Here is a 14,238-nt window from a genome sequence, read left to right as displayed (position 1 = left end):
GCGAGTGCGCGCTGCAGGCTTCATGTGGCCATGCCCAACACTTACACTGGGAGATTCTGTCTGCAGCTGCCCACCATTCAGTTTTCATCAACTGGGTGGCAAACACTGATGAGGTCATTGCAATATAGCATCTGTAGGAACAAGTGCCCTCTATTTGTCATTCCTCTTATTCATATCAGATGAATGAGCAGCTTTTAGGGAGTGTATCATACATGTGCATGAAACTCCAAACTAAAAGAATAAGCCCCAAAGAAAATCTGATCTGCACACACTTGAAATATAAGCTTGTTATGCTCCTTATGGCTGTTGAGGAGTGCCAAAATATATATATCATAGATCCTAGAGGAATTTTCAACTCTCGAACAAAGACAATGTAGTTCAGTTAATGCATAAAGTGCTGTAAGTGGTCTATCTCTCAAACAGGAAGTGTAAAATGTCAATATCACATAAAAGATGTTGTTATTACTCAGTGGGACACACATGAAGGTTAGAAACTTCCTACACTCGTGTGCGGTGATCTGTTAAAAGTGAAGAAACCCACATTAACAACCAAGGCTTTTATTTTGTAATATTCATTTATTGTTCAATAAAAATAGATTTAAAAAAAGTGACGTGATGTCTCCTTCATGACTTCGCCTGATGGATCTGCCAACAGCTCCTTGTAAACATGGGGCTTCTACTTTTTTTTTGACTGGAGAGGGAATTCAAGCCCCCCCCCCCTTCAGCATAATCTTAAGACAGACTCCTGCCTATAACTTCACTGACCTTTAACCCCTTTAGTGATGACAGCCCCACATTCACTTACTTTCATATTTAGGGCAGATACAGTACATTCATCCCCTGCTCTTGTTTGTCTATGTACATTGTTCGGTTTCTGGTTGTGTGATTTGTTTTTGCAGTTGGCCCTCGTAAAAACCGCTTTTAACAATGTGAATAAAGAAGACATCTAAGCGCTAACACAAGAGTAAATCCAATTACAACTTATAACATCAGTTTGTCTTAAGACATCTTTATACAGTAGTTACACATAAACACATCTTTGAAGGTGTAAGGAAACTAAACTCTGTAAACACTTTGAGAGATGCCACTGTTAACTCCCCCTGTGACAGGTTCGACAGCATCCTGTGAACCTGTTATGCTACAGTAACTGAGGCCTGGTCCACTGATTTTCATCAAACTCTCCTCTTTTGGACCTTTCTGGTGCTACATTTGGAAATGCTGCAGGTTATTATAATGGTATGGTGTTGCTGAGCTGGCTTAATGTCTTACAGCAGGAAAAAGTATTTATAAGATGCTGAAAAACAGCTGATATAAAAAAATAAATAAAACACAACAGCCTGCAGTTTCTGTGAGTGTGAGATGTGGAGTTGGATGTAAACAACGCACAGACTGTTCTGTTTCAGATATAAGGTGAGGTTTCATAGACTGTATAGTGTGAACAGAGAAACCAAAACTTGGCACAGGTTCCCAATAATTAGCTAAAAGGAATGGGTTCAATTGTCAAGAGGCCCTGGTTTATTAATATAGTTCAACACATCAGTACAATACCTCATATTACATTATATTAATAATATAATTATATATTATATATTATATATTCTTGTATCTTGTTAGACATCTGTAAATTGTTTGTATTGTTCAAATCATTAATTGCTGAAACTAAATACAGATGAAAGAATAAAAAAAATGCGATAAAGATTAACTGCGTTTTTTACTTTGCATTACAGAGTTTTACTTATTTTTTTTAGGGACAGTTGTGTTATCTGCATCTTTAATGTCGAACTTCTCCAAAAAGTTAGCAAAAACTAGCCCGCTGATGCCTCCAATATTCTCCATTGGTCACATGACCCCTGCATTGTAAGTCGTAGTGGTTTGTTGAGGGTTTCTGAAATATTTATTTTAACCATCGTACAGTTAAGTCCTTTCATATATTAGTCTTCTTTTGAAGCAGTTTAGGAGACAGTTTGGAATACAAGGTATGTTACTTTGCTAACAAACACCGGGCCCTCTTAACAACTTGAGTCATCCCTTTCACACTAGAATCCCTTTGGGAGACCCTGCTCTAGACTGACAGGCACCACTTTCTGATGCATCTGGGAATACCACTGAACCAAACACAACAAAACACTGAACTGGTTCACTTTTAGCACAGCATGACTACAGTACCTTAGATGTACTCAGCACAATTCTGGAAGGTTTACATGCTTTTTTCCATCTATTAGAAAAACAAAAAGAGTCAAGTATTGCTTGTTTTTTCTCTGTAGTGACAATCCAATTTAGCTGGTTTTATTTTGTGTTACTTCACAAAATGAGATGATCGTACTTGTAAGCTACACTACGACTGAGTCTGCTATACAGAGGATTCGTTGCTGCAAAAGAGAGAAAAAGAGCACCAGAGAGCGAGTGCCAGGTTCTAAGAGATGCAGCCTCGACCCTCCTCCTCCTCTCTCTCTCACTCTCTATCAAGCTCTCTCTCCCTTGCTTGGTTGCTTTGCTACCAGACAGTACAGTGGCCAAGAGCAGTTGAGTGACAGGCTGACGGGCCAAATCGTCGGGGCAATTGCGTCCCCAAGCGGAGACGCCAGCCCCCCCCCCTGTACTTCTCCCTTCCTTCCTGCCCTCTGGGCCGGGTCCAGAGCCCACATCCTGGGAACATGGGGCCGGGCGGCTGCAGCCGACAGCTCTTTCGGAGTGACACAATGAGAGGGTTCATAGGAAAAGCCTTATCCGCGTGTGGCTGGGGAGAAGATGATGTTGCCCATCTTGTTTTGGCAACGCGCATGGCCCGATGTGCCGGCATCAATCATGCCAGAAGTCAAAGTGACGCTCCATTAATCTTGCTCAGCATCACAATCTTCTTCCCAATGATTTCTGACAGCACAAAAAACTCTTTTCTCTTTGTTCCATTTTGTTATTGTTCATTTGGTGTCCATATGAGAGTCTCTGATGTTCATAAAAAAGGTCCTGCGTACGGGAGGAACGCATTTCATGGAAACAGAAGCCTTTCAGATAACAAGAACAGAGCAGAAAATATGCCAAAATGTTATAGCTGCAGTTGTGGACGGTAACACCACAGTGAGAGAGAAAACAGTGTAGAGTTTAGAAGCCTGTTAGGAGCTCGTTTGTACAAATGTAACAGTTCCTTAATTTCCAAACACATTTATCGAAAGAGGATCTGCACATGGCAGGAACTCTTAAATGTTTACTTTATCTCGTTGTCTCTACTGGAAGTATTACACTGTGGTGGCCCGGCTGTGTTTGAGCGCTAGTGGTGAATACTCCTTAATGCGAACGCACAGTTTGCCCCTCAGCCAGGGGTTTTGGAGCTCCAGGGGACAGAAATCATCCTGAAGCCACTTTTCTCTATTGTCCACAACCAGCACGAGGCTAAAGTGCTTCAACTGTTCAGGACTGTAGTATACACACTGCTCCTGTTCACCACCACCTCCACTGCTGCCGAGTATGCGTCGAGACACAACGTTCATCTCCTGCACCACCAGCTGGATCATCTCCCGTGCTGATGTTCCTGGAGTTACACAAAGCTGAAACGCAGGAGGAAAAAGGAATCATGAAACAAACACAAAAAAAAGTTTTAGGTGAATTACTTCAACATATCAAAACATATCTATACCTTAACACTGGTCTCCTTTGGCAGGCCTGTGCGGTACTGTGGGTACACTCTGAGCGTGGCATGACAGCCTTTCCTGAGGGCAGCAGGTGACGGGGAGGAGAGTCTCTGTGTGCCACTGTCCTCTGATAACGTACGCGCGGGTGGAAGTAGTGGTAGGCAGCGCTCAGCCGAGCAACAGCGGTCCACTGACGAGGGCCTGTGCCATCTTCGCTGTGGCGAGGTGGAGGGCGAGGGGCAATTAGTGTGGTAGCAGTAAGGCTGGTGGTGGGCTGAGGTGGTGGAAGGGAACTCCAGGCTGCTGGTTCTCACACAGAAGGCCTGTCTCTTCTCTGTGATGTGCAACAGCTCAATCTGCCTGCTAGGCAGGATGAAGTCACTGTCAAACAGCTCCGGGGCGCCTCTTCGCCTTTCCCCACCACACCGAACTCCTCCCCCTCCACCACACCGCTCACCTTCCCTCCCGTGCTGTGGCTCCGAGGCCTGGAGGACATCTGGTGTGGAATCCCTTAGCGCCCCCCCTCCACGTCCACCCACGCTGAGACACATCCCTCCTCCTGAGCTGCTCCCATCGCTACGCAGGAAACTGCAGGGCTCCAGCGGTGCAGTCGACGAGAGGGGCGAGGGGGGCAACAGGTCCAGCTCACGGGGACTCTGGGCACGGCTGGAGTCGTAATCACTGTCAGTGGTGAGGAAGACCTCAGAGGAGCCCTCTTCGTCTGATAGTCCAACAAAATCTGCAGTAAAAAAGTACAAAATCATAATCTTGTGTGTTAATGTTATTTTTGGTATATATATTATTATTAATAACAGCACCATATAACCGCAGAATCAGACATTCTGTTGTCAGATTCTGACCTGAGTGCTTACGGCAAGGTTCTGGCGAAGGCATGGGGGAGGGCATGAAGTCTGGCTGAGAAGAGGTGGAGGGAGGCTTTTCGGGCAACACTTCCTTGGAGAAATCAATTATCCAGCTTATGCAGATGCCTCCCGTTGGCTGCTTGTAGCGGGCATACTGCAAGGCATCCATGATCCACCTCGCATCACGCCACACCTCCTCCATTTGCTGTTGTACAGTCATCAAGATCATGATAGTTAATCTCAGTACCAATCAAATGTATTATTGGCTTCATTTGAATCCATCTCCCTCATAAATACTAGCCCCCGTAACCCAGATGTTGCAGTGGTATGTGTGTAAAAATATATTTATTCCAGCTGTACTGTCCTTCGCTTCGTCTTTATATGCGGACTGAGTGGTCTTACCTGCATGTGTTCCTGGACCTGCTGGTGTTTCTTCTTAGCAGCAAGCAGCTCGGCCTCAGAGAAAGCCTCCCTTAGTGCCTGCTGGGACATGAGGGACTCCAGCTCAAGCAAAGCCGATACTCTGCAGTACTGGCCAATGAAACTGGGGCAATAGGCATTAAAATGGACTGTGGGAGAATCCAACAAGAAAAAAGACATGTGAGACGCTGTTCCACTAAAAACAAAGAAACATATATATATATTTTAAAACATCAGTTGGTGTCAAATATTTGTTTTATATAATGCAAAACGTGTGATTAGTGAACCATTTCTGCCTAAAATTTGATATACTGACCCAGTTCAAAGATCTGCAGGGGCAAGGTGAGGAAGCCAGAGCGGGGGGAGTATGGGTTATTCTGACCAGGAGCTGTGCACACTTCATCTGAAGGTGGCAGGAGGAGCAGGAAGGACACTTTCTCCCCAAACTCCAACACTTCCTGGCTGTAGATACGGAAGTCCTGTGCCTAGACATACAGAGACAGGTGATCTCAGTGGGCCTTTGGATTTACAGGAACTAAGTTTAGTTTAAGTCTAACCTTGAAGCAGTGACAAAATACTGATATGGTGTCCACTTAAATCTTTCAGTTAATTTGTATCCATTTTTGTGTGCAAGACTGCAAGGTTATAGATTATTAGCCTAATTTTTATCTTTTAAAATGTATTTATTTGTAAGACCATTTAACATTGTATTTGATAGATACAAGTAAAGGGTGAGTCTCTGGGTTGCACTCAGAATACAAAAAGAATTTAGACTACTAGGCCACAATGCAGTCAGTTTTCACTCATTTAAGTATCTTGAAAGCAGAACCAGACGCTCCAACTCTAATAGTGGAATGAGAAGTAAGGAATAAGGCAACTGCATGGTTTGCTGAAATTAGAGGTTATTGCATATCACTAATCCACTGTTGGGATCTTTTGTGGAGCAGGTTGAGAGTAAAAGTATCTTATTCCTAAAGCCATATTTGTTGTTTTAGAACCCGTTTTTAACATTGTATATATATTCATGTCCCTATTCATGTAACTTTTCATAGTACATTGTAGCAGTCTATAAAGTTCTTTATAGTGCTAGTTGGAAGAGTGGGTGGTAGAAGGTTAAAGCCAAAAGGACAATGATTGCCGTTTTGCTGGAATTCAAACCATGTTCTTTTACAGAAATCATGTAGAATTAGTGGTCTAACCAGAACTGGCTGATCATCCATTGGAATCATTTTCATTGCTTTGAGCTGCTACTGCCAGCCTCTCGAACTTTGCTGGATAACTTTTAAGGGGTTGCAAGTCTCACTACAGAACCTTATGCTTATGGACAAAGTTACTCGCAGTTTCAGACTGACTCTAACCTGATTGCCAGGGACATTAATGTGTGCCATCAGGTCCTTGAGGGCGCTGCGCAGGTCCTGTAGGAGGCGATGTGGAGCACTCTGTACTTCATCGTCCATTTCCAACGACTCCTCCAGAGAGCTGAGAGCCTGCAGCCACTGCCACTCCTCTCTAAGACAACACACGTAGAACACACACACACAAATGCTATAAAGGTTGCATCAATCCACTTTACAGGTATCTTTGTCATTGTTTTGCCAGTATATATGCCCATCCTAAACCCATATACACTGAGCAAAATGAAGTGGCATATGATTCCCACCTGGATACGTTGCTGTTGTCCCGAATTTTGGTGTGACAGAGGACGTTGGGGAGTTTTTGGGGGACCAGCACTCTGATTTGCTCCACAGATGTACACAGCTTCAGATAGCCCAGGTATAAGCCTGGAGACAACATCTTCCTGCTCCGCCTGTGATATGCCAGCTTCTCCTGGGAACAACAGGTGGACAGAGACTAAGTAAGAAGACGGTATGGTAGTGTTGACTGGGATTGATAGTGTGGTGACACTGATTCTAATTGTGTCTCTTTCCTCACAATCATTTAAATTATGTTGTTTATATGTTTTGCTGTTGTTAGTCCTTCAGAGACTTCGGTCTAAAGTTGTTCCAGCATGTTTTAAGTGGAAGTAAGCACTGCAAAAAAGCCCATCAGCACATTTTTATGTATTTCATCATACAATTTGTTCATAACTGGCCACAAAACAAATATTTCAGTGAAATGTGGTTTTGCCAAAGGGAGTCTCCACCATTGTTTTGGAACCACAAGGCCAAACCAACTTACACTGGAGACAAAACAGCATTGCAACAATGGTATCAAGTTTACCGGTCTATATAGACAAAATCAACTTGTGGTTTGTGGTCGTTCTGAACAAAACAGCCACACAGCGTTAGTTAAAAAACACAAAACAACAACAATTAGCTAGATTATCATCATCACGCCCACAATGCTGAAATTCAAATGTAATAGTTTCCATAGCCTGCATGAGCAGCTGATTAACATTCAAGTTGGGTTGGCATGGATCCAAGATCTGACCTGACATCTGGCATTTTAATTAATTTGATGGCAAGTCAATTCAATATGTGTCCTTACAAAGAAGGTGACAAATGGAAGAGGAGAGTCATGATGATTAATGTTTGTCTAAATAAAGAGTGTCTGCACAAGCAGCACTCATAATTGGAAGCACATTTCAATTTACAGTCCTATTGTTTCAGCCTCGTGTTTACTGGTTTTCTGTGAATGAGAGTTTAAAAACATTAGAGCATACCAATAGCAGTAAATAAATGTTTTCCAGTGCTTTTAGAGGCATTTTGTTGTTGACAAAGTGCCTTACACTACACTGTTTCATCAGCTAAATCTCAGGGTAACAAAAAATGCAAAGAATGAGCCTGATAAAAACCACAACCACTGCTGACAAACCCTTCTACCATTCCAGCAGCCTGTCTCCAAAACAAAAGCAAAAAATAACAAATTTTCCAAAACAGAACTAACTTCCAATCACTGCCCATCTATTCCTGTAGTACTCACATGGAGTGTGATGAGAAGCATGTCCAAGGCAGTGGGCTCTTCAGGGGACGAGATGGACTTGCGTTGGAGCTGGAGTTTACAAAGCTGCGTCCAGCGAACCCCATCAAGGTTGGGACAGGCACTCATGTCCTTCAGGAGCACCAGCAGGGCGTTACCATGCTTGTCTTTGATTGGCTCAAAATACACCTGACCAAGGTCTTGGGTTCCAAGCATTCCCTGAGGAAAGACATCAAATAATAATTATACTGCTGTTCTGTGATTTTCTCTCAGTTTAAACTAGAAGGATGAAAGCACAGAATGAAGGTATTCACAAAGATTCTTCAGACCATGAAGTTATGAGGTCATAGTTACCACAACTGCCACAATTTCAATTACAAAACCACAGTTTATGATATTTAAGTCTACTGAGAATTGCACTACCTGTAGCTGGGAGACAGCCTGCAGCATCTTGAGGCGTGTCTGCAGAGTACAAGAACAGGACGACTGGGAAGGACTGAGACACTGCTGTAGCCAGGGAATCTCCTCCCATAGATACGATACCTGGCACACGGATTGAAAGTTTTTCAAATGCAGAACATTAGCTTACCATCTACTGTTCTGTTTGTTTGGATAATGTAATTATTTTTAAAAATGTAATATGTGTCCATGTAATTACTAAAATATCAATTAGTAAACAAAAACCCATTATTAACATCACCTTATTAAATATGAAATTCCTGTTTATTAGTTAATTAAAGCAACTTACTTAACTAGTCAGGTAATTTTTTCACTGTTATTAGTTCTCTGATGATTGTATTAATGGGTTTGTAATCAAACAAAACAGTTTAAAGTTTGTTGTACATTTCTACCTATATTTGTCTCTCTCTCTCTCGGTCTCTCCCTTTCTGTCTGTCTGTCTACCTTGGTAAACCAGAGGAAGTCCTGCATGAGGGAACTGGAGTAGGAATCTTCAACTTCCACAATAGGAATCTGGTCCTCTGGAGTCACCAACACGTTGTCATCTCTGTAGAAAATCGATGTTAGATAGAGACCTCTGGAAGATAACACAGATAAAGTAAGTGTTAATGAAGAAACACTACAGCACTGAATGACTTTCTTAATGGTTTTAGTGTACTGGAGAAGAGTTGACCCACAGTCATATTTAATATACAGTGTTCTCTCCAAAATGAATACTCACTGAAAATATATGTAAATTGACAAACACTAAATTTACCATACATATAGTAATTACAATTCCTTTCATATTAAAAGTCTAAAACATGGAAGTGAACTATTTTTACATCCCATTTACAGTAATGGAAGAAAGCTGGACCAAAAGATAATGTACCTTTTCAAGCTTTTAACAAATTTGCTGGTGGGTAGAAAGAGGTGGCGCAGGCTTTTGGATACTGAGTGCTTCCTTCCTTGTGGTGGAGCTTTGCATTGTTCTGTGTGGACAAGACAAATAAGAGAGGGGGTTATGTTAATTTCATAGCAACAGAATAACTCTTACTTACTTTTAATTACTTCTTTTGAATGAATATTTCGGATTCTTGATGCTTAAAATCGGGGCACTTGTGAGAAACTATGGCCCGGCTCTGATTGGCTGTCTGATTTTCCTGCAAACACAAATGAATACCTCTGTCCTGACCAACTCTAGAAAAATCTCTTCCAGTGACAGGCTGTTACCTAATTGACAACCAACCTGACACGTCCAACAACACGGTCGGAGTGGAATGTTTTCCGACATTTCATGCGCTCCAGTGGCGCGGCACCATTTGACAGTCATGCTGGCTGCCAACAGCAGACTATGGGCCTTGAGGGAACCACTAGCTCTCAGATCCCAGAAGGACACTAACTGTATGTATATGTATATGTGTGTGTGTTTACCTGCATATACTATAGCTGCTGGAGCATGGCATGTCTTGAGCTATAGCCATATGAGTACAGCCAAGGAGCTGTAGTAATTTGTGTGTGTGTGTGTCTGTATGTGTCTTAACCCTTTGCCACTCACTGACAGGGAGGTCAGTTAAGTCTGTGGGGACATGTTTATTTTTAGTGGGCCTGGAGGGGGTTGGAGGCGAGAGAGGGAGGTGTGTGTATATATGTATGTGTGTGTGTTTGTGTGGGCGCCTGTTGGTGAGATAACGCACCTCCCAACTCATTAGAAACCCTGAGTCCCAAACCCTTCACAGATTCCCTCTCCTTCCCTCCCAGGTGATCTTACTCCAGCCCCGGGCCACTTACAGTCAATAAATCCCCCCATTCAGGACCCGAAAAGAACTAATTTTCTCTTCAGGTGGACGAATCGAGGTGGAGTAACAAGCAAAAACAGCGCCCCTCGACCCCTCTCACCTCCCCAAATTTCTCTTTACTCGCGAGTCTGTTCAGCTCCAGTCCTCCTGGCCTCAGTCCCTGTTTGACACTGAGTAAGACAGACAAGTAGGGCCGACTGCTGGGGTGCCTGTGTTAGTCAAGGCCTCTTTCACAGTTTAATTAATAGTGTTTGGACAAGAGGGAGAATGTGGCGTGGGCTATAAGCCGGGCTGCGATGGGGGTGCGTACATGGACATGTGGGAGAGAGTCAGAGTTGAAAGAGGGAGCATGTACTTGAATATTTGTGTCTGTTCATGTACATGTGTATCTATGTGTGTGCCTGTCTATCTTTATGTCTGTATATGTATGGACAGTAGACAGGACGACTGGCGGGCTGTGGGGGGTGGAGGGGGGTGGCAGTAGTCAGTGTTAATTTATGCCCTCTCCCGACTCCAGCCCAGGACTCGTCTCTTACAGGAATAACAAACATGACCCCGGGCCACGCCACCTTGGCTACCGTGCCTGAACTCTCAAGCTCAATCAGTCGCCGTCTGAAGAACCAAGAGCCACTCAATACTGACTATTATATTGCGTCTCGCCCTATTGCAAATATGGTCTGGCCACAGTGGACAATAGTAAGTGGGTGAGTGTGTTTGGGCATGTGGGTGTGCGAGGAAAAGAGAGACAACTTGCTCAATGCTAAATGCAGTTTGCCGTCATGTAAAAGAGTCAGTGTGGACAGGTTTTGACACTTATGGGACCAGCTTACAGCCAGCAGTGTTTGGGGATATAAACAGCCTGAGTGTGAGAGAAGTTGATCTGCATTTTGTCACAGAGAGAGAGGTATTCAGCAGAGGAAGGGCTGAGTCATGGAAAGACGCATAAAGGGGTGGAGGTTGTTGAGACAGAGGGGAGGGTATTATTTTTGAGGTGGTATGTCGTCTTAGGGTGTATGGCCCCCGAAGTACTTGTCGTGCCTGAGATTGTAAAGTGTCTGTCAAGGTGAGATGAAACACAGCAACTGGTGAGACGTGTTACACCTGCGAGTTGAACCGTCCATTGCTCATGTTTGTTTACACCAAGAATACTTCTGAAACATGAACTAGACGGTAGCTAAAAATTCTGATGTGTTTGTTTAAAATGTGATGGCCGTCGGGTTAATGTCAAAAGCTCATACCACAGCTCAGGGTACATTTTACTTGAACTTCTGTACTTTCCTTTAACTGATATCAGTACTAAAAAGCAATCTTGGTTGAGCCTATTTGTGGTCAGGTAGTTTCAAGTTGTTATTCTACCTAAGAATTTGCTGCATGTAATTCCATAGTAGAACCGGATGGCAATTTAAAACATCTAGTATGATATAACATGTACTCATATATAGTTCAATGAGTACATCAAGTCACTATCATTTAGAGGTTTTGGGTTTCACTAGGGGTCAACCATGCAAACCATTAATGCTCTCATATTACTGTTCAGTCTTTTAGGTAAACACGCCCACCAAATTGATCAAAAAGTTGTTGATACCATGGCAGACACAGTGGCGGTGAGCTTCTTTTATCTGCCCAAGTAGCTGGTCCAGTGCCTCCTTCTGGCCTCTCTGACGTGGAGCACGGCCATCGATATCCCTCCAACCTGCAGACAGAGGTAAGAAAGACAATATCAGAGAAGAGACCATGCAATGTTTTGTATTTATCAAGAGGTATAATGGTTAAGGATGATTTAGGTTTTCTAGCCAGGTCTCTTACTATACTGTGCATTAACGATGGCAAGGCAAAGCTGATGATATTTTGCTCTTATTCCCTAGTAAAAAAACACAAAGTTGTAACCATTCTAGTGGCATCGCTCTATGGAATGGCGTCAGCCCGTCAGTACTCCACTTTGGCCCAGATGGAAATATCTCAGCAACTATTTGATGGATTGTCAAACAGATGTGTCCATACAGCGGATACAACAGATTTATTCAATGTAACTGTATTAAAGACATTAAAGACATTTTTTACATGGAGTTGCAGAGATGAGCTGACATCCTGCTGTATGTTTGGTCCAGCAAAATAAGTTTTAGGTACATCAGGTATTAGGAATGGTCTTCTCAATATGTATCACAAAACTTCTTATATCACAAAAGGCAGTTTGAACACAATGAAGAAAGATTGTTTTGTTCTTTATATTTAGAGCCATGTTTTCAGACCAACAGTCTTCATTTCAGATTGTAGATCAATCCAGACATTTATTCTTTTTCTATTAATAAAAAAACATTAGGCAATGGTGACTACTGTCAGTCATTTTCTTGTAAGATTATTATTACTAACAGGTTGCTGCTGGGGACGCATTCAGATGGAAAGATAGAATACTATTGATTCAAAGCTTGAATGTCAGCATTTTTTGGTTTATTCGAAATTGGTGAACTCGGACCTATGGATTATGGAGCAATAAAATGGACTTTCATGGACTACTTTTCATTTGAAAAATGCCTTAGAATCCCACTACTGGGCAGCAGGCTCACAGAGACTTTTAAGGTATAAAATGCTCAAACTACAGGTTAATGCTGTACATTTTCTTTCTTGTAGTGATTTTAATTGTAGTGAAAATATCAGTAATCTAGATTATACTTGGCTGATGTGACACTGATGTATTGTACAACCATACAGTACTGACACATACATCAGTGGGACTCTAGGTGAGGTTAGTCTGGGACTTGAGGATGGGGTTAATCAAATTCTGCTTAGGACCCTGGAAATCTTTGGGCTGGCCCTGTTCCTGAGGCCTCCAATAGTAGGAGTTTTGAGGTGTGTGAGACGGTCTGCTTCTCAAACAGGTCTAGTGTGTTCACAATAGGAAACAGCACCCACCCTGGTAAGGTTGGCTGACAGACAGCTCCAGAGAGCTCCACTGCAACTCACTATGCTGCACATATTTGGGCTCAGAACAGTCAGTATGCACAGACACAGACACACAAACACACACACACACACACATACAAACATGCCGTGACTGCTCAAGCGTCAGAGAGTGAGGAAAGTAACACACCACACATTCCCGCAACGCCTCCAAAATCAAAAGACTTAAATAGTTGTCTGCATCTCTGACTGTTTCTATTTCTCTTTGTCTTTGTGTTTTTCTTCGTGGGTTTTGTGTTCTTCCTTTCTAATCATATAGACACACGTACAAACAAAGCATTGATACTTTCTGTGCACTGTATTACAAACACACAATTTCCCTTGCCTCTTCATACATGACCAGCTTTGCAGAAAACGATCCTTCAACACCTTCTGCCTTCTGTGTTAGTAAGCCAGCATCCTTGCTTGCTCACTGGAGAATGTGTCAGCGATAACCCGCCCCCTTACCACCATCAACCACCACCAATCCCCCAGCCCCCATCACCCCCAGCCCACCTCCCTCTCCTGGAGCCCCCCGGAGGGCGCGTGGGGCTGAAACACGGTGCGCTCTATTCCCGGAAAGGTGCCTGTCCCGACAGGACAAGCGGGCCCTTTAATGGGCGTCCACGGCCCGGTATAAGGCCCCCACTGTTGGGGCCGCGCCGCATGCTACAGCACAGACATGCAAATATTTCCAGTGGTAGGCCCAAATGGAAAACACAAACACGCAACATCGAAATTAGCTCTGAGAGAGGGAGGGAGGTGGACAGTAGAAAAAAAAGAGAGGGAAAGCCCAGTCTACTAAAATGAAGACACACACACACACACACACACACACACACACACACTTGCTGAAAAACATGGTGTGCTGATGAGGACAAACATGTTCATGTGTTCCCCAGATGTGCACTAAGTGTGTCAACATGCACACAATCACAGCACCTATATTGAGTCTCCTACAGTAGGTTTGTACCAACTGTGCAGACTCAACAGGCTGTACACAAACAGCAATCATGAGAGGCTTATAGCCTACGCCACATCAATCGATACACAGAATGAATTACTCTACATAAATGAATTCAATTCAATAACTTACAAAGCAACAAATGTAACCTTATATTATTTGACTAAACATACAATCTATAGAAAAGAAAACTGAAAGTGCTCAATCTGTCCTCTGTAACTTACTAGAAAAAAATAGATAGATAGATAGACAGATAGACAGATAGACAGATA

The 14,238-nt window shown here is 43.0% G+C and overlaps 1 protein-coding gene across 1 annotated transcript in view; it reads right to left on the bottom strand.

The window, feature by feature from the left end:
• Positions 1-587: 587 nt before the first annotated feature.
• Positions 588-14,238, bottom strand: part of LOC118330986 (ankyrin repeat and fibronectin type-III domain-containing protein 1) — a 20,806-nt gene continuing 7,155 nt past the window's right edge. The window contains exons 7-18 of the mRNA XM_035665745.1: positions 11,651-11,758; positions 9,159-9,258; positions 8,732-8,864; positions 8,252-8,371; positions 7,832-8,047; positions 6,570-6,736; positions 6,268-6,418; positions 5,226-5,394; positions 4,892-5,058; positions 4,487-4,694; positions 3,632-4,365; positions 588-3,542 (exon numbers count right to left, since the gene is read on the bottom strand). Coding sequence (XP_035521638.1) covers positions 3,234-3,542; positions 3,632-4,365; positions 4,487-4,694; positions 4,892-5,058; positions 5,226-5,394; positions 6,268-6,418; positions 6,570-6,736; positions 7,832-8,047; positions 8,252-8,371; positions 8,732-8,864; positions 9,159-9,258; positions 11,651-11,758 — 2,582 coding nt within the window. The 3' untranslated portion in view covers positions 588-3,233. The remainder of the gene's footprint in view (positions 3,543-3,631; positions 4,366-4,486; positions 4,695-4,891; positions 5,059-5,225; positions 5,395-6,267; positions 6,419-6,569; positions 6,737-7,831; positions 8,048-8,251; positions 8,372-8,731; positions 8,865-9,158; positions 9,259-11,650; positions 11,759-14,238) is intronic.

Source organism: Morone saxatilis, unplaced genomic scaffold, assembly GCF_004916995.1.
Source record: "Morone saxatilis isolate NCDOM2014 unplaced genomic scaffold, NCSU_SB_2.0 Contig1, whole genome shotgun sequence".
NCBI classification, from domain to species: domain Eukaryota; kingdom Metazoa; phylum Chordata; class Actinopteri; family Moronidae; genus Morone; species Morone saxatilis.
The sequence above is the reverse complement of the archived record's forward strand: the minus strand, read 5'-3'. Positions and strand labels throughout refer to the sequence as shown.